The 21386-nt window shown below is 31.7% G+C and overlaps 1 protein-coding gene and 2 long non-coding RNA genes across 3 annotated transcripts; 1 reads left to right on the top strand and 2 right to left on the bottom strand.

The window, feature by feature from the left end:
- Nucleotides 1-438: 438 nt before the first annotated feature.
- LOC132799973 (uncharacterized) lies at nucleotides 439-3152 on the top strand. Its single transcript, XM_060812755.1, has 2 exons — nucleotides 439-2237; nucleotides 2444-3152. The coding sequence occupies exons 1-2, from the start codon at nucleotides 2202-2204 to the stop codon at nucleotides 3074-3076; spliced, it is 669 nt and encodes a 222-aa protein (XP_060668738.1). The 5' UTR covers nucleotides 439-2201; the 3' UTR covers nucleotides 3077-3152.
- Nucleotides 3153-14298: 11146 nt separating this feature from the next.
- Nucleotides 14299-15889, bottom strand: LOC125419472 (uncharacterized). The gene is made up of 2 exons (XR_007238434.2): nucleotides 15472-15889; nucleotides 14299-15165 (listed from the first exon to the last, which is right to left on the bottom strand). It is a non-coding gene; the product is annotated as an uncharacterized LOC125419472 (long non-coding RNA).
- Nucleotides 15890-17180: 1291 nt separating this feature from the next.
- Nucleotides 17181-19142, bottom strand: LOC132800075 (uncharacterized). Its single transcript, XR_009634971.1, has 3 exons — nucleotides 18783-19142; nucleotides 18283-18457; nucleotides 17181-17833 (listed from the first exon to the last, which is right to left on the bottom strand). It is a non-coding gene; the product is annotated as an uncharacterized LOC132800075 (long non-coding RNA).
- Nucleotides 19143-21386: the final 2244 nt, after the last annotated feature.

Genomic DNA, 21386 nt, shown 5'->3' with positions numbered 1-21386 from the left:
AAATCAAGTGAATTAAGACTACATAACTCTTTTTGAAAAATAATCATTGAAAGAGTAATGTAGAAGTTACTTTATTATATTTTGGATAACAATTTAAATTAAAATTTTAAACGTAAACAAATTCGGCTCAGTATATTGGCTTGGTGCATGTATAGTCTGAGGAAGAGGTTTGCTTCTGCAGGGGCGTATTGAATCAGTCTTTACTGCCAATCTAGTTACGTGTCTTCTTGAATGATGTGGTATTTCCTTGTTGTTCTCTTACTATTGATTGTTTAAAGCTTTCTAATAATCTGTTAGTTAGAAGGTTAGTTAGGAGGTTAGCTTTTACTATTGGACATGTGTTCATCAGATTTGTCACTTTTCATCTTACTGTGCTGCTATATAACGTGACAGTAGTTTAGCTTTTATTGTAAGCTTTTTTTTTTTTTTTTCTTTTTTAATAAATAAAGGTGAAATAGTTTCTCTCTCTACTTTCTTCTTCTCTCTCTCTCTATCTGGTTCATCTTCAACCTAAAGAATCTGCATATTTTACTTTTTCTCTTGGTATTAGAGCCTCATCAATGGCAGACTTGCATACAATCCTCACTGTCTCTCCATTTCCCAGCAACATAATAAAGCTGGATGATTCGAATTACTCAGTTTGGTAGTCACAAATACTTCCAGTGATTAAAAGTCACAAACTCACCAAATTTCTGCATTTTTCTTCTTATGATGAACATGTAAAGAGAAATCGCAACAACAATGGCTTATCAGATGCAACATCCATTGATTCTTCCTCAAGCTGCTCTGTTTTTTATCGTGATGATTGGGAGGTACAAGATCAATTCCTTGTAGGCTGGTTACGAGGAACAATTGCTAAAGAAGTTATTGGTCATTTTCTTTGAAAAGAGTCAACATATAAACTCTGGTGTGCAATTGCCGATCGATATGCAGCTCGTTCTCCAACTAGAATTCTTCACTATCGTAAATTGCTACAGAACACCAAGAAAAATGCTCTATCTGTTGATGATTATATTCTTAAAATGAAAAACTTGGCTGGAAACCTAACAGCTGCTGGTGATAATGTCTCTGAGACAGATCTAGTGATGTACATTCTTGGAGGACTTGGCTCCAATTTTCAACCAATCTCAACAATATTGGAGATTCAACCATAACAGTATTCTCTAGAGGATGTACAGCATCATCTTTTAGCTTTTGAGTCTAAAATTGATGAACTTAACTCAGCTATTAACTATGATGCTACACATAAAGCTGCATATATGGCTACTGGCTCAATTTCTTCATCTTTTGGTTCTAGTTCTTATGAGCCTTTATCTTCTTCTTATGGATCTGGCATGCCATTTATGGCTCATTCTGGCTTAGGAGTAACCAATCCTTACTCTATTCAGCCAAGTTTTTCCCAATATATTGACTCCTCTCTTGGAGAAATTGATTCCACTAATAAGGTTTTTAATGTGATGCATGATTCCCAATCTGTTGGTCGAAGTTTTAATAATTTCTCAAGAGGTAGAGGTTTTAATAATTTCTTCAGAGGCAGAGGAAGAAATTTCTTTGGTAGAGGTGGTGCTCGATCGAAACCAACTTGTCAACTCTGTGGTGTCTATGGTCATGTTGTAGCTGAGTGCTATAGACGGTTTGACAGCACTTTTCTGGGACTAAATGTTGGTAATACTGTTTCTGAGGTTTCATATCCTCCTGCTCCTCCTGCTCTAAGTAATTTTACTGGTCAATCTTTTACCTCACACCCTTTATACAGTTCATTAGCTCCAATTTTCCTTCTCAGTCTTTACACAACCAAGCCACTTTGACAAGTGCTTCTTCTACACCAGGCTCCTTCATTCGATCTCAAACTGATACACCATATTGTGAATCACAAACACCTTTTCCATTGCCTGCTTCACACTATCCTCTACCTTTTAGACCAATACCACCACTGTTACAGTTTGGCACTCTACCACAAGTTGCAGTCACTACTTCTTTTGCACCTTCAGTTGGTCCACCTAGCCAACCTGTTCCTTCCTCTTTGCAAGCCCAAAGTCACATGGTTCATTCTATTACGCCAACTACAGCACCACAAACTTCTGCTCCAGTTGTGGTTGTATCTGACAAGTTTGCTGATCATTGTCAATCAGCTTCACCGATGACATTGCTTGATCCAGCTTGGTATCTTGACAGTGGTGCTATAGATCATGTAGCAGTTGATGGAAATGCTCTTTTGGAACAAATTGAGTATCGAGGTAACGACAAATTAATGGTTGGTAGTGGTCAATTTCTAGTTATTTCTCATATTGGAAATTCTTATATTCCCACTGGTAGTATTCCAATAAAGCTGTTGAATATTCTTGTTGTTCCTTCAGTTGCAAAGAACCTGCTTAGTGTTTCTAAACTAACAAAAGACAATGCTTTGATAATTGAGTTTATTGCTGCCTCTTGTGTTCTCAAGGATCATCAAAGGACTGTACTACTCAAAGGTGTGCTTGATGAGGGCTTATATAGATTGATACTTCCAAAAAAGGATCATCATACCAGCATCTCTTCCTCAACTTTTCTGTCTTCTCATGGTCCAAGCAATATTTTCAATTCCTCATCAGACTCTTCTTTTCAAACTACAACAACTAGTTTCGTCTTTCCTACACATGATACTAAGATGCTTTCTGATCTTGCTGCAAATTGTAATACTGAATCTTCTCTTATTTTGTCTTCAAATAAAGATTTGTCCTGTAATGTTCGTGTTTCAAAGTCAATTGTTAGTTCAACTTTTCCTTGTAATCTAATATCAGATTTTAATTGTAATTCATCTTCATCACAGTTTGTTGTTAGTGATATGTTCTCTGAACAATGTGATTCTACTATCATCAATAAAAACAATTTTATTTCAGTTTTACCTTCTTCTTTTTCTTCTACTAATTCAACATCTTTGGCTTCTTTTTCAGGAACAAACATGAATGCTGATGTAAATATTTTACATCAACGATTTGGTCATCCATCTTCACATGTTCTTTCTCAAATTTTACCTTTTTGCACACATTCTTCTACTCCAACCATTTCAAATTTGTCTTTCTGTTATGCTTGTTAGTTTGGTAAACAGCATCTTATTTCTTTTCCTTCTTCACGCTCAAGACCTGCAGCACCTCTTGAGTTGATTCATACAGATTTATGGGGTCCAGCACCAGTTAAGTCTGTTGATGGTTTTCGTTACTATATTCAATTCTTAGATGATCATACTCGTTATGTTTGGTTATATCCTCTTAAAGTTAAGTCAGAAGCCTTACAAATGTTCATTCAATTTCAAACCATGGTTGAACGACACTTTGACAGGAAAATTAAGACTGTTCAAGCTGATTGGTGTGGTGAGTATCGTTCCTTTTTGCCTTATCTTACCACCATTGGGGTTCAGTTTCATCATCCTTATCCTCACTTACATTCTCAAAATAGTCGTGTTGAGCACAAACATAGACATATTGTTGAAGTAGATCTTAATTGACTTGCTCATGCTCATATGCCTCTTTTATATTGGTGGGATTCTTTTCGTTGTGCTGCCTTTATTATCAATAGATTACGCACAAAAGCTTTACAAAATTACATTCCATACCAACTGCTCTTTCACAAATCTCCTGACTTTAACTTTTTTCGTGTACTTGGTTGTGCATGCTATCCCTTCCTTCGGCCTTACAACAAAAACAAGTTCCAGTTCCATACTCAGAGATGTGTCTTTCTTGGTTACAGTCCTCACCACAAAGGTTATAAATGCCTTCATTCTTCAGGACGTGTCTATATTTCTAAAAGTGTCACTTTTAATGAACAAGAATTTCCTTTCCTTTCAGATCCTCTTTTTGTTTCCTTACATAATTGAGTATGGTGCCTACTGTGAAGTCTTCAATTTCATATTCAGAGTCTTCTGCTCCTTTGTTAGTTTTAAAAAGGTCATCCGCATCTACCTCATCTTCTTCTAATGCTATCTCTCAATCTCTTCATCCCATAAATTCTTTAATTCCTCCTATTTCAGCTTCTCCATTAGTTCCTACAACTAGAAATCTGCAGCAAGAGCTACCAATTTCTTCCTCTTCACAATCCTTACCTATGCATTATTCCCAACCTACTTTCAATACTCATCCTATGATTACTCGATCCAAAGTAGGAATTTTTAAACCAAAAACTTTTTCAGCTACACATCATCCCTTACCTGTTACAGCTTTCTCTTTTCCTTTAGAACCTTCTATTGTCTCACAAGCTCTTTCAGATCCTTCTTGGAAACATGCAATGACTTTAGAATTTGAAGCCCTCAAGCGCAATAAAACTTGGAATTTAGTTCCTTATGAACCTGGAATGCATGTAGTTAGTAATAAATGAGTGTTTCGTACCAAGTTTAAAGCAGATAGTACAGTTGAGCGATTGAAGGCACGTTTGGTGGCCAAGGGTTTTCAGCAAACACCTGGAGTTGATTACACAGAAACCTTCAGTCCTATTATCAAACCAGCTACAATACGACTCGTTCTTACTCTAGCTTTAATTAATGATTGGGAAGTTCGACAGTTTGATTTCAATAGTGCTTTTCTTAATAGAGACTTAAAGGAAGCTATTTATATACAACAGCCTGAAGGGTTTGTTGATTCATCCTTGCCTACTCATGTTTGTAAGCTCACTAAGGCTGTTTATGGTATTAAGCAAGCTCCAAGAGATTGGTTTGACAAGCTTAAGACACTTCTTCAAAGTTTTGGATTTCAAAACTCACAAGCTGATAATTCTTTGTTCATTTTGAACACTGCTTCAGCTTATGTTTTAATTTTGGTGTACATGGATGACATCTTAATTATAGGAAATAATCCAACTTATATAGCTAGCTTAATCAAACAGCTAGATGATGTCTTTTCTCTTAAGGATTTAGGAAGTCGTCATTATTTTCTTGGTATATAGGTAACACGTACAAGCTCAACTATGCTTTTATGTCAAAATATATTTCAGATTTGTTGAAAAAGACTAAGCTGGATGGTGCAAGCCCTGTTTCATCTCCAATGTGCTCTAGCAAGAAGCTTTTTCAGTTTGATAGTGATCCACTTCAAGATCCTGCTGCTTACAGAAGTACTGTGGGAGCTTTGCAGTACTTATCTGTAACATCCCACATCGGTTGGAAATGGGAACGAAGCATGGCTTATAAGCATGTGGATACATTTTCCTTCAAGAGACCTTTTCCTGTGACCCACCGTTATAATGGGGTCAGGAATAGCAAAACCGTGCGGGTCGGGCCCAAAGCGGACAATATCTTGATGCGGGTGGTCTAGGCTGTTGCAGTGGTATCAGAGCCGGACCCGGATAGATGTGTCAGCGAGGACGCTGGGTCCTAAGGAAGGTGGATTGTAACATCTCACATCGGTTGGAAAGGGGAACGAAGCATGGCTTATAAGCGTGTGGATACATTTCCCTTCAAGAGGCATTTTCCTGTGACCCACCGTTGTAATGAGGTCGGGAAGAGCAAAACCGTGCGGGCCGGGCCCAAAGCGGACAATATCTTGATGCGGGTGGTCTGGGCTGTTGCAGAAGATATTGTCATCTCTGGGGTATTCCAGGCCGTAGCCCCCCTCAAGGTTTTATGTTCCCTGTCAGCGCAGCGAAAGGCCTCTTCCTGTGACCCACCGTTGTAATAGGGTCAAAAAAAGCAAAACCGTGCGGGCCAGGCCCAAAGGGGACAATATCTTGATGCGGATGATCTAAGCTGTTGCAGTGGTATCAGAGCCGGACCCGGATCGGTGTGCCAGCGAGGACGCTTAGCCCTAAGGAGGGTGGATTGTAACATCCCATATCAGTTGGAAAGGGGAACGAATCATGCCTTATAAGCGTGTGGATACCTTTCCCTTTAAGAGACCTTTTCCTGTGACCCACCGTTGTAATGGGGTCTGGAATAGCAAAACCGTACGGACCAGGCCCAAAGCGAACAATATCTTGATGCGGGTGGTCTGGGCTGTTGCAGTGGTATCAGAGCCGGACCCGGATCGATGTGCCAGCGAGGACGCTGGGCCCTAAGGAGGGTGGATTGTAACATCCCACATCTGTTGGAAAGGGGAACGAAGCATGGCTTATAAGCGTATGGATACCTTTCCCTTCAAGAGGCCTTTTCCTGTGACCCACCGTTGTAATGGGGTCGGGAAGAGCAAAACCGTGCGGACCAGGCCCAAAGTAGACAATATCTTGATGCGGGTGGTCTGGACTGTTGCATATCACTCACTCGACCCGACATATCATACTCAGTTAGTACTTTAAGTCGGTTCCTCCAAGCCCCTACTGTTAATCATTAGGATGCCTGTAAACGTATCCTTAGATATCTGAAAGGCACCATTCATCATGGTTTAAAGCTCACGTCAAATAAAGTTCTTCAAGTTCAAGGTTTTGCTAATGTAGATTGGGCTGGTAGTATTAATGATCGAAGGTCAGTAAGTGGGTATTGTATCTACTTGGGCACTAATATGATATCCTGGAGTTCCAAGAAGCAACGAGTAGTAGCTCGATCTAGTACTGAAGCTGAGTATCATGCTCTTGCTCACATTACATTTGAAATTTGTTGGCTTCAGAATTTAACAACAGAACTTCAATATAAGCTTGATTGTCCAATTGTATGGTGTGATAATACTGGGGCAGCAGCTCTTGCTGCAAATCCTGTGCTGCATGCTCGTGTCAAACATATTGAGTTGGACTTGCATTTTGTGAGAGATAAAGTAATTGCAGACTTTGGAAATCAGATACATACCAACTGCTGATCAAGTAGCTGATGTGTTTACCAAACCACTTGGCACTGACCGATTTCTTGCTCTTCGTAGTGAGCTTAATATTGTTGATACTGTAGTTTAACTCGTTCAATATTACAGCTCTATTTCTTCAATAAATTGAAGAAGTGGAGTCTGTCTAGAGGTTGGAAGAGACTTGCTTTTGCGGGGGCATATTGGCTTGGTCCATGTATAGTATGAGGAAGAGGTTTGCTTCTGCAGGGGCGTATTGAATCAGTCTTTGCTGCCAATCTAGTTACGTGTCTTCTTGAATGATGTGGCATTTCCCTGTTGTTCTCTTACTATCGGTTGTTTAAAGCTTTCTAATAATCTATTAGTTAGAAGGTTAGTTAGGAGGTTAGCTTTTACTATTAGACACGTGTTTATCAATGATTTGTCACTTTTCATCTTACTGTGGTGCTGTATAACATGACAATAGTTTAGCTTTTATTGTAAGCTTTTTTTTTTCTTTTTTAATAAATAAAGGTGAAACAGTATCTCTCTGTACTTTCTTCTTCTTCTCTCTCTCTCTATTTGGTTCATCTTCAACCTAAAGAATCTGCATATTTTACTTTTTCTCTCAATATATTTAGAAACATATTCATTTTTTATTATTTTTCTTCCCCATATATATTAGGCCAGTGACTTCTTTTTTTTTTTTATGGTCTTTATTAGTTATTATGTTTTATATGAGGCCTGGCTTGTTTTAAATTTTATGGAATATGATCAGTATGTTTCAAAACACAAAAGTGAGAAATATTTTGTTTGTGTTTTTTGAAAGCTTTGTGAAACGTTAATTGAAGTATTGGAAAAAATTGATTTATAGAAAATAAAAAAAAAAATTAGGGTTGATTTTGATTTAGTAACTTGTAATTTGGAGAAACCACATTTAGAGAAGTTTAAATTTAAAAAATATTGCAATTTGGACTCTCAAGTTTTGTTGCAATTAGCCCAACATGTTTGATATTGATACTTAGGTTCCTTTAAAATAATAATAATAATAATAATAATAATAATAATAATAATAGTATTAATAATAATAATATTTAATTCTTTTTTCTTTATCCTCAGTTTTTGCTGTCCCGTGTAGTGATCCACTATAAAATTCATAATTTCGACTAAACACACAACATTAAAAATAAGAGAATACATATATATATATATATATATATATTCCATTTGACTAACCAAGCCATGATAACAACACAAAATTTCATATGCTGATTTAGATAGAACATTTTCTTCTATCTTCATCATAACGAACTATTACAGGTCTAGCTTCTTTTACTAACCAAACCATGATAACAGCACAAAAATTGCATATGCTGAAGTAGATAGAACATTTTTCTCTATCTTCATCATGACAAACTATTACTAGTCTTCTTTGGAGAGCCACCAACTCCACCTTTGATATTGTTGCTATTATTTCTGGATTTCGAGCTTCCAAAAGAATCCCTGATCTCCTCCCTTAATGGCCCAATGCTATTAGTTTGTCCACCAGGGGGTCCCTTGCTGATATCTTTACGGGAAGGTTTACTGCATGTTCTGTAATTCAATCAACCAACAAAAAAATTATATATGTTAATGTTATTAGGCTGCATCTTAATTCCATTAATATATATAATTGTCATCTAAAACTAAACAATCATTTCTTATCACACGAACTGTGTCACAGATATATGTAGTTTGGTAATCAATATTTCTTTACTATATATTAAATTACTCTTTCTATATGTATATTCAATTCATCATTTTGTATAACAAGATTACATATGTAAGAAAGCCATGGAAAACAACAAAATATTTGCATGCTTTAATTCTCATAATTTGTGAATTAGAAAAATTTGAATCCCCCTTACATAATCGTGGTTCTTCTGTTGCAAGGCTTGGAAAACGGTATTGAGTTCTGCAGCTGCTGGGTGATCTTCAGTGGCATAGTACCGATGAAGCGACCAACAGAAGCCATGTAAGCAAATACTGAAGAAATACGAACTTTAATTTTCTCGCTGAAATGCTCTCTGATGAGCTCTACTCAGAACCAGTTCTTTAACTGTGTGGGTGCCCTCAGAGAGCATAAAAGAAAGATATATATACACAAAGATTGACGACGTGTCCACTAGTATATATAATAATGCAAAGTGGACTCTGTCTTTATTGTTGGTCAATGTTTTAATATATATATATATATTATACTATAGCATGCTGACCGTCCGTACGAATGTAAACTCCAAAACCAATTGGGAGTTTGACTGTCCTATATAGGATTTCATTTTTGAAGTCAAAATACATACGTGAATGAGACGTTGACCGTTGATTTTTAGACCAGAGATCTACGTATACGTGTAATTCTTTCTATAAGATATATACAGCTTTTTCGGAGTAGTCAGTAGTACCACACGTAAATTTGATACCACGACAACTGACGCCTAGCATGCGCTTGGAAACAATTCTTTTTTTTTTTTTTTTTTTTTACCATCTCTGCCTTTTATTTATCAAAAAATATATATATATATATTGTCTCTCTCATATTTATTAAGTTTTATATTTATATATGATATTTATGGTGTTGCTCTTTTAAGTAGTACATGTGTTTATATTAAATTATTAAGTTTTATATTTATATATGATATTTATGGTGTTGCTCTTTTAATTAGTACATGTATTTATATTAAATCTATCCATGGAAAAGCTTTTCATTTTTCTTGTCAAAGATTCCATGGTTGATTTAATGGTAAATTGTATTTTATTAGTCTTGTGATTTAGACTCTCAATTTTTCAACTCAATAATTTTAATGTCTAGTTTTTCATTTTTTTTAGCAAACGATATTAAAGTGTAAAATATTAAAATTATTTTTAAAAATTTTCACTTTAATGCTTTTATTTTTAAAAAAAAAATAATTTGGATCACTTAATTCTTATTAAATTATATTAAATTTTAAATTAGAATATACTAAAAATATAGATGTTTTAAAACTAGTCAAAAAGGACCAAATTGCAACTAATTGAAAAATTAAAAGTCTAAATTGTAAAATTTTGATAATTGAAAGTATTAAAATGCAATTTTTCAATTTGTTAACAAGAAAGTATTAAAGGGAAAAATACTAAAATTATTTTTAAAATTTTGCACTTTAATCAATGTCTTTTAAAAAAGATTGGTATAGGTATTATATTATATCAAATTTCAAATACATTTAATTGTGGTTAATTTTATCTTAGGAAGAATGTGTGACTTTTCAAACCCATATACTCATCGGCATGTTTGGTACACAAGTTTGGAATAGATTTGAGAATGGGATTGGATAAGGTAAGAATAGTCTAGTTTTGTGTTTGGTGTCAATTGCAAAGAACTAATTTATATATATATATATATATATATATATATATATTTATATATGTATATATTGTTATTAAATTGATTTTTGAATGAAACAAAACGATTTAAATTAGATAAGTTCAATATAAAAATAAATAAATCATTTATCTAATTATATTTTTGAAAGAGTTTATCTAATTAATATATAAAATCATTAATATCATCTAGTAAAATTTCATTTATTAATTTAGACATCCACAAAAAGTGAAAGAAAAACTGGAGAGAGGAAAATAAAAATCAAATTAAAGAAACCATAAAAAAAAAATTTAAAAAAAAGAAAGAAAGAAATGGGGAGATGAAAAAAAAAATTGAAACTAAGGGGGATGTATTCAATTTAGAATTTGAAGGATTTTAAAATTTTTTTAAAGTTTTGAGGTATTCGATTTAGATTTTAAGAGAGTCCATACAAATCTAATGATATTCAATTCAGATTTTGATGGATTTTATAAAAGTCCATTAAAATCTAGATGTATTCAATTAGAACTTTATAAAATTCTTTTAAAATCTGATGGTATTCAAAAAGTCATTGATTTTAAAAGATTTTAAAAAATAATGGATTTTAATGGATTTGAAAGGATTTTAACAGGAAAATTGTGAAGAAAATTATCAATATAAAATCCAGTTTTAAATCGAAAGATTTCATTGGATTCTTATAAAATCTTTATGGAGTCTGTAGAATTCCATAACAATCTATCAAATCCTTTAAAGTCTATAATTCATTTTAAATCTATCAAACTCTAAATTGAATATATTTCTCTAAAACTAATGCAATAAAAAAATAAACAAAGATTAATAAAAGAAGAAAAGAGCAAAGATTTAAAAAAAAAATTTAAATTTTTAAAAATTTTAATTGTAATACAACATCAATGAGTTCTTCCTTTTCATCTTAAAATAATTGTTCTAATTGTTTAATATATTTAAATTTATTTTGCAAATATAGATATATGTATGTGTGTGTGTATATATATATATATATACACGTTTTTGTTTTTTGGATTTATCAATTCCCCAACATATCATACACTTCAATCTTATCAAGTTGTTGAGAAAAACAAACACCAATATATAAAAAACAAAAATGGAAAAAATGATGAAGTTAGTAGCATAATGTATGAATTTAAGTGGGTGAACGAGATTAAAATAGTATAGTTCAAACAGGAATTGGAAACAAATTATTCTTTATATTCACTGCAGCTATTGGCAGCCAAAATAGTATCTCTGAATGATTGATACGTCGATTTGGATCATTTTAAGTGAGTTTTTAAGTAAGTTGTCAAGAAAAAGGAGCGAGCACTATTGGATTGATAATGCCCATGGACATATAATACATATATTCCATATGTGCGTATATATAAATATATATATATATATATATATATTTTCCAGAATTCCACACTTTTCTTGGGCTTTCCTTTCACAGAAAGAAATTTGTTACAAAATTCGAAGGCCGCCTTCACGTTATAATTCACACGTGACCAATGCTTTATTAGAAAAATAATTTTTGTTGATGGATTTGACAATGTGCACCAACCCACTAAATCGTTGCATAAAATTAAATTAACACAGTAAAAAATATTATATTAACACAGTCGTCTTTTTTGGCGTGCAAACCGATACACATTTACTACGCTACACGTTTTACAATGCTGCTTATTATGCTGTAACGCAATTTCTGCTCTTAGATATTTGGTACACTACTAAAATAATTTTATTGTATAACATTAAATTGAATGTTTTAATATTATGCCTTGTTTGATGCAGGATTTGTAGTTTACTATAAATTTTTGTAAAAAATTGATTTTTACTTATTATTCATGATAAAAGTTACACTATCAAAACTTCTATAATATCAAACCATAAGGCAAAAAAAAAGTTTTAACGTTAAAAAAATAAAAATTAATAATATTTGATTTTTTTAATAATTAAAAAATTAAAAATTTTCATTATTTTTAATATTATAATCTATTTTTTTAAAAAAATAATTACATTAATTTTAATATCTTAAATGAATTTTAAGTGATTTTTAATATATTAAAAAACATTAATAATGAATAAAGCATTATTTTTCAAATATTATAACTGTCGATAGAAAGCTACAACTTACAATGATTCATTATTAACAGTTGTGATAGTTTCCTAATGAATGTATATTTTCAAAATCATTATTTCTTCCCTTGAATTATTGTCTCTCTGTTATATTTTTTTTTATATCATTATATTCCTTTTTAATATTTCTTTGAAATCTATAAATACTAAATAAAATTATTGTTGAATGTATTGAAAACAATTAAATAAGTGTGTGTACAGAAAGAATTTAGATTTTTGTTTAGTTTATTGTTCTTTAAAATCGAAATGCTACTATTCAAAAAAGTTATGGTTATATCCTATAAGATAATAACTATAAAACTGTGAATAGCATAACAAAATTGATATTGTTTTGAAAGAAGAGAGCTCAATTTTTGTCTCGATAAATATATAAAATCAAATTTCTATAAATTTTAATTGTAATAAAATACCAATGAATTCTTATTTTTTATCTCAAAATAATTGTTCTAATTATTTAATATATTTAAATTTATATTACCTTTTGGTTTTCTGGATTTTTTAATTTCCTAGTGTATGAACTTAAGTGGGTGAATCAGATTAAAATAGTATAGTTCAAAGAAGAATTGGAAACTATTTACCCAAAAAAGGAAAAAAAAAAAAAGAATTGGAAACAAATTAATCTTTATATTCACTGGAGCTAGTGGCAGCCAAAATAGTATCTCTGAATGATTGTTCAACCAAAAAACAAAAAAAGTATCTCTGAATGATTGATGTATAAATCCACAACTTTCGATTATTTTAAGCAACTTGTCAATAAAAGGAGTGAGCATTATTGGATTAGAAATAAATCATTGCTATGTTATTGGATTATAATTCACGCGCGAGCAATGTTACATGGGGCCCAACATTCTGGTCCTGTGGTCAAGTTGGTGATTAGAGTTCACCATATTACAAGTTCGAGAAGAGGCCGGCAAAAAAAAAAAAAAAAAAAAAAAAAAACCAGATCAATGTTATATTAGAAAAATAATTTTTGTTGATGGATTTGACAGTGTGCACTAAACCACTAAATCATTGCATAATATTAAATTAACACAGAAAAAATTATTATATTGACACAGTCCTATTTTTGGCGTGCAAACCGATATTCATTTACTATGCTACACGTTTTATGCTGCTTATTATGCTGTAATTGAAAGAAAAATTATAAACAAAGCTAAAAACTAAAATTATTAACAATGAAATTGCAAAAGAAAAAGAAAACAAGGTTACATGGGGGAAAGTTGTTTGATGAAGATGCAGGTGTGCATTTCTCCAACTGATTAAGCTTGTATTTATAGCTTTAGATTTCTATGCTATAGAAATTTTAATCCAAATAGAACTCTATCATTAGTTATATTAGAAATTTCAATTCAGCTCAATTTCAGCTTGCTTTGTTACATCTCATCTTTATTATTTTTTTTTCTAAAACAATCATAGTTGAGCTCAACACAGTTTTCAATTAGGGTGTCAACTGACCATTAAAATATTTAGGTTGCAAAAAACAGTTGTTGGAATATTTTTCTGTAGAGATAAGGCGGCTACATATACATAAGCCTGCTAAAAATTTTTTTAGATTAGGTATTTAGAAATAAATATTCGAAGAATAAGTATATTTCGAAATAATAATAATAAGTGATTGAGTGGGTGTAAACTTTTATTATTCTTTAATCAATGCGCCGTTGTCCGATAATAATAATAATACTAATATAATAATAATAATAATCTACCTCTAAGGATGACCGGAGCTCTCTCTCAAACTTGTGGCATACAATTATAGAAAGAAAAGTTAATTTGTCAAAAAAATAGAAATAAAGAATGAAATTTTTTTAATAAAGTCAATTGACCAAATGCAATGAGAAGTTAATATTAATACGTGATAATATTTTAGAAACTTTTAATCTGAAAATATCTAATCGACTATAAATGTTTGTAAATATAATCCTCACTTTTCATCTATCCTAATTTATTCATCTTTTCCTACTAATAAAGCCGATATGCACAGACGACTAGGAAGTAATCAAGAAGAATAATTTGTTTTGTTCAAAAAAATAAAATATTATAATTTGTGCCCAGCAAAGGTAGATATATCTTTATCCAAATCCATTTTAATTAATTTTTTTTATAAAACTATGCAAGACATTATTATGTATATCTCTTCATGATACAAACACAATTTTGGCTTCTTTTGAGGCCTTATTTCCACACACATCGATCTCCCTACTCCTTCCGATATCTAATAAAAATCTAACGTTCTTCTGATCACAACGTTCATGCACATGAAAGCACGCACATAATCCATTATATATGTTCATACCCATATAGTAACATATATTTATATATAGATATGGGTAGGCTTCCTTATACAAAGTTCTTTTATTAATATTTAAAACAAATAATCATGGACATTGAAATGGTCTAATCCAATGATGAATAAAATATAGGAAGTTAAGAATTTTAAATTCATAACTAATTTTTAACTCCTTATATTTTATCCACAGAGTGGAATTATGTCATTTTAACAATCATGATAATTTGTCATAAATATTAACAAAAAACCTTAGTACAAAAACAGGCCCATATATATATATATATATATATATATTATGTATCAAATTTTTCTACCATAAGTTACATAGTCGGCATTCGAGTCCTATATATTATACCAGTAACAGAAAGGTTTTTGCATCCTATTGCTAGTAATAGTATGCAGATATCCATCGAAAACTGGGCGATCTTGCACATGGTAGCGATATATATATATATATATATAATCTTAATTGGTAGCACTAGCCCTTCTTTGGAGTGCCGCCACCAACTTCTTTAGTTTTGTTGGAATTATTTTCAGATTTAGAGCTTCCCGGAGAACCATTATTACTCGTAGGCTTATTGACTTGTGTTTGTCCACCGCCCCGGCCTTGGCTGATATCTGAACGAGTAGGACCACCGCATTTTCTAATTCATCAACAGATCAAAAATATAAATATGTTAGCCTCTATAGCTCTAATAATAAAACTAAACAAAGTTATTATATATATATATATATGAAAATAAACGTTATGGTTTTCGAGTGGTAATATTATTGAAAGAATATAAGTCTAACTATAGCAGGAAATTAACAATCAAATCTTTAGTTTTTCAAGGTTTGTCAACTTTCCAACCCGAGTTCATTGAATTTAAAGTAATAAAAATTTTAAAAAAAAAATTAAAGCAAGAAACTAGATTTATGCAGTTCATGAAGAATAATTTGTTGGAACTAACATGATGGCGAGTTTACGGTTGAGAGGCCTCCAACTGGGCATTCGGATGAGGGTGATGATCATCTTTGGCATATTGCCACTGAATTTACCCACTTGAGCCATGAGCCAAAAAAAGTAAAAAAAGCACGAAGTTAAATTATTAAACTAGCTCTCTGAGAGTCTGAGTATGATCAGAATCTCAATTCCTCGTCTGTGGATTCTAATGAGCAAAAGAGAAGGAATATATAAAGGAGTGAGAAGATTTTTTCTAGCTAGTGGTACAATAATAATGCAAAGTGGACTTGCATGTCTTTGTGCATTTAACTCTCAGTCCACTTTAATTATTTCATTTTTAGCTTCTCACTGGACCAGGTGACATGTAAGTTTTTCTTTCTCTATAATCGAGGTGAATATCTGATGCTTATCTCTTTCATTTTATATACCATTATGTGTTTTTTTAAATTAGGTATAATTCAAAAGTATTTCATGTTTATATAATTAATTTGGAGTATAATATACATATATCAACATTTCATCACAGCGATCAGTTATTTGACTTGAATAGTAGTACACCAAATTAATTAGGGATATGGACTTTAAATTAATTTTGGATGTATATATATATATATATATATATATGTATTTAATTTTTGGGGACAGATATTTTTGAAGTAGCTAGTTTGGGGAGTACCACTTGTTCAGATGACTTTTCTTTGTTAAGGATTATATTATCTAATAATTGCCCTTTAATAATATGCTGAATTGGTCGTCCGTGTGAAAGTAATAGCATATGAAATGTGAACATTCGTGCCATTTTTTATTTCCCCATGAAAGGAGACTCTGAAGCTTTTGAATATTGAATCGGTGGATTTTGTCTTCCACCCAGACTTTCATTTTTTAAGTCAATGCATATATTAATTTGGAAGACTTTGACCGTTGATTTTGAATACACGTTATTAAAATTTTTGGAAGGACACAATTATTTCCACACACAAAAAAAATATATATAATATATATATATATATATATATCTTTTAATATGAAAAAAGTTGTGTCTTAAAAATTATGGTTGATCAGCTTGAGCTATCATGCACTTAGAAACAATTTTCCATGTTACTTATTTTCTACATCTGATTTTATTTAAAATATGGTATTTCTTTTTGGTAAATGTAGGTTATATCATGTTGAATGTTTCCAAGGGGAAAGCTTTTTCTAGTCAAAGATTCCAGGGTTTGATTGAAAACGAAACCACTAAGCATATTAATTGACTAGTTAGATAGCTAGTTCTAATTTATTATTCGATTCATTAATTATCCTTATCCATTTTTTCTTTCTTAATCAGAGTCCAAATCTTTTCACTTTATTATTCACGATTTCATGCAAATCATAATGCCTTTAATTTTCTCATTTTGATTAGTTAAACAAGTAATTAGAGGTCTAACATTTGGTTTATGAAATAAAATGGTCTGTGTGTACGTGGTAATTTGTCGAGAAAAACGAACATTGAAGCTTTATTTACCAAAAACAAAAATATAAAATAAAATAAATAGAATAAAAAAAACAAACATTGAAGCACGAAATACAAAATAATAAAAAATTAATTTTGCCATTAGTTAAGCAAAAAATTAGATGTCTAGCATTTGGTAAATTATAAAATCAAGAATATTAAGGACGCTAACTTACCTGCTGCCAAGGAAATTTAAAAAAAAAAAAAAAAAAAAAAAAAAAAAAAAAGGCAGATACTAACTTGTTTAATAACTTTTTCAATACCAACTTATATTTATATATAACATTGTTTTATATTATAAGTTTTTTGTTAACTAATTTAGTAAGAAATTTTTATAAATCATAAGTGCATGATTACTTCAATCTTATCAAGTTGTCTATTACCCAAAAACAAAACAAAAAAAAAACAAAAAAAAAAAAAAAAAAGCCTAATCAAGTTGTTGAGAAAATACAAAACAATGTCACAGAGACACAAAAAGCAAAAACATTGAAAAAGTTAGTAAGTATTGGCCATATGCATAGCATGTGGACCACAGTTTAATAGTATCTGCCACCACAATCGAAGCTTGCAAGTATTCCAATTTTGATCTCTATAATTCTGCTACCACTCCATCGACTCTGTATATTCTCACCTATAAATCGAAAGCTGTATCCTTTTTTCCTCATAGAACTTTTTTTTTTATTTTTTTATTTTTTTAGATAGAGAAAATGGCTACGGAAGAAGAAGAATGGAAATGGGTTTTTGAGATTTCTCAGTGGACGGGAGAAGAACGAGTTCTACAACATAAAGCGAATGTGACATTTGAATCCATTGATTCTAGCCGATAGAGTTCACCAACAATGGATTCTTTATAATCTTTTTCACCTTTCCTATAAGCCTGCCGACAACCCCCAAAAAAAAAGAGAAAAAAAAAAAAAAAAAAAAAAGGGTCATATCAAACATATAAAAATGGTAATGAAGTACTTGCGTCCATTCTTAATTCACCAATAGCCTCTTTGGCAAACTTCGCAAGCAAGAGCATGCAAAGGCTCTTTCCCCTTTAATAAACAAAATACAATATAAGATTAACGACAATTTACATGGATAATTACAAATTCATATTATTATTTTTTTAATAAAAAGAATTGTTATTTTTGAAAACGAAACTAAAAAAGTTTCAAAATTAGATCGGCATGGGAGTTTTCAAAAATAGTTTAACTCTTTCTTTTAAATCTAATAGAAATGGTTTCTCATTAAAAAATTAGTCTTATACAAATTAATATTGAAAATCATGAGTTTCAACCAAGAAAAAAGAAACGCAAAAAATCATTTGACAGAACTATTTACCCTTTTTGGTAGCTTTAATTGAAGAAGTTGCGGAGATTCTTCTTGGTTGATTTTTAGAGCACTATGATTGAGACAAAAAGCAATGGTCATCGTCTTCTTTTTCTATGCATTTGGCAGTGATTTTCAGTCGTCCTATTTTTCCAACTCAAACCCCATCTTCCATATTCATCTTCTTCTGCTGTGCCGAATTTTTATTGTTGGACAGAAGTAATTTCAATTATCACAGAATCAAAATGCTCAAAAAAAATTAAAAATAAAAATGCACCATTCTATCAAATAAATGAATAAATAAAATTGCACTTTAGGAATGCGGCTATCATCACCACACTCTTCACACATGAAGATTACAAAATCAATCCAATTTATATAAATATACATATATATATATATATTTTCAACAAAAAAGAAAAGCTCATCATGTTTTATAGGGCAATATTAATGTCATAACAGTCTTTCCAAAAAAAAATAATAATAAAAATCAAAAGGAAAAGGAAAAGTACCTACAAATATGTGGTAATGCGATGCCTATTACACTCCTTTTATTAGATCTATTCTTGCAACAATCAAAAGGAAAAGTACCTACGAATATGTGTATAGAAGATAAAACAGAGAGTAATCACCAGAAACTTTTTGAAAAAAAGGGATCTCGAAAAAAACAAAATCAGACTAAACCATTGAGATGATAGAAAAATCCCCAAAAATCAACCATATTAAGTATGACCCTTTATGACATGTCTGCTTGTATGATAGCCATACCCAAAAACCAAAAATTCAGAGAACTCACCCCAGTCCTTTAAATTACCAATTTTATCCTTCCCTAAATGAAATAAATATTTGGCAAAAATGTATTTTATAATTCAAATACCCATTCTAACCTTCTATTTCCCTTTAAAACAAAGAGCAAGGTATTTTTCTCGAGTCCGAAAATTGTGGTAGTGTTGGACATTGCGGCTTTTATATATAGCTATAGATATATTTATCTTTGGTTTTTTTTTTTTTTTTTTTTTGGGGATACTTACAAATATCATCTATTAACAGACAGTATTATTATTATTATTTTTATTTATTACAATTTATGGGAGGGAAAATTTTTATCTAAGGTCAATATTTGAACTTTGAATTTAAAGGACTATTTTCGTTAACTAGTGAATCAAATCTACTGTATAAATTTAAGCGGGTAAAAAGTCATCCAATTAAATAGTTATTAAAGAAGAGACAAAAAAAATTATGCAACACTACTGGTGGCAGCAAAATTGTACTTTTACTGCGTGTTTGTTTCACCCGATTGGACAGGATTGTGTTCCAATCTGGTGTTTGGAAGGAACAAATGAAGGAGCGGATAAGTTAGCCGCTGCAGTGAAATAATCCCCCGAGAGGGGGATTAAGCTGACCCGTCCTTCCCCCTGGGTCAAATTTCTGTCCGGAGCTCATCGAAGGCGTTGGTGGTGTCTCTCGCGTGCCTCTGCCCAGATCAAGCTCTGTGTTCTTCTTCTTGAATCTGTGAGTTTGCCTTCTTCTTTCTCTTCTCATTGTTTGTCTGCTTCTTCTTCTTCATGTTTCAGTTTATTTATTTCTTTTTTATTAGATCTACCCATATTCCTCGTTTCTGATCTGCCAGAAAAGACTTTTTATTTTTCTTTTTCTTCTTCTCTGTTCTCGTTCTTCTTCTTCTTCATCTACATTGTTCTTCTTCTTCTTCGTTCTTCTCTTCGATCTGGCATTGTTTTGTTTTTTTTTTTTTTTGGCCATTTTATTTCTTCTTCTTCTTCAATCTGGTAGGGCAAATCTGTAGACAAAATTTCTTCTTCTTCTTCTTCTTCTTCGTTCTTCTTCTCCTTCAATCTGGCATTGTTTTTTTTTTTTTTTTTTGCCATTTTATTTCTTCTTCTTCTTCAACCTGGGAGTACAAATGTGTAGAAAAAATTTCTTATTCTTCTTCTTCTTCTTCTTCGTTCTCTGTTCTCCTTCGATCTGGCATTGTTTTTTTTTTTTTTTTTTTTGCCATTTTATTTCTTCTTCTTCTTCAATCTGGTAGGACAATTTTTGTCTTATGGCAATGGCAATGGCAATGGCTGTTCATGTTCTCTCCATTTTTGTTTTTGGAGGGGCGAATAGAAGAGGATGACATCAATGGATTTGTCCTATACAATGGATTTGTGTATTCTTCCTAAAACTACTCTTTATCTCTAACAGGATCGCATCATAGCTCGTCTCCAACAATCATATTCACTAGATTGCATTCCAGTGGAGGCAGAGTATCAGGTTGGTTTACACCAGATTAAGCATTGTAAAATCTCATAAGTCATAGGAAATTTTACTTGTTAATATTATTTCAATGTGCTGTGAATATCTGTCGTATTATCTAATATAATCAGTTTATGGACTTGAGAAGTTACTCAGATTATGACTTTATCAAAGGAATGATGATAGATTAATATTTCATCTAGGTCTATTGAGAGCTATTCATAATTATCTGTTGATCTTAGAATAAAAGTTGTTTATTATCTCACTGAATGGAAAATCAGTATTCAGCTTTTTTTGTTAATAATTTTACACTGAGTGTTTTATCTGTTCTCAATTCTTGAAATGCTGAATGTTGATGCTCGTTCTTACTAAATCCCATGCTCTGAATAGCAGTAGTGTTATCTAATATAATCAGATTATGGTAGATTATGGACTTGAGAAGTTAACTTAGATTATAACATGCGAGAGGAATGATGACAGATTAATATTTCATCTAGATCTATTGAGAGTTATTCACAAATCATAATTATCTATTAATCTGAGAACAATAGTAGTTTATTCATATAATAAATGTTTTGGTGGGTGCTTTAATAGACATTTCTAGGATATGCATCTGTGGTTGGGAAGATGCAGTGGCTATGGTAGGTTGGTGACTAAGGTGGGCCATAGCCGCGGTTGCTAACTTGTCTATCATTCTCTTTTGAAAAACTGGATTCTTCAATTGACATGGCCTTGGACAGAATAGTTACTTATGGAATCACATGGGCTTGTATCCTTCCTAGTTGGTGTCTTTTGGTTGTATTCAGTTTGAATCTAGGAATTATTCTTGTTTTAAGAGAGGGTATTTTTCGTCATCTATG

The sequence above is a fragment of the Ziziphus jujuba genome, chromosome 11 (genome assembly GCF_031755915.1).
Source record: "Ziziphus jujuba cultivar Dongzao chromosome 11, ASM3175591v1".
NCBI lineage: Eukaryota > Viridiplantae > Streptophyta > Magnoliopsida > Rosales > Rhamnaceae > Ziziphus > Ziziphus jujuba.
The sequence above is the reverse complement of the archived record's forward strand: the minus strand, read 5'-3'. Positions and strand labels throughout refer to the sequence as shown.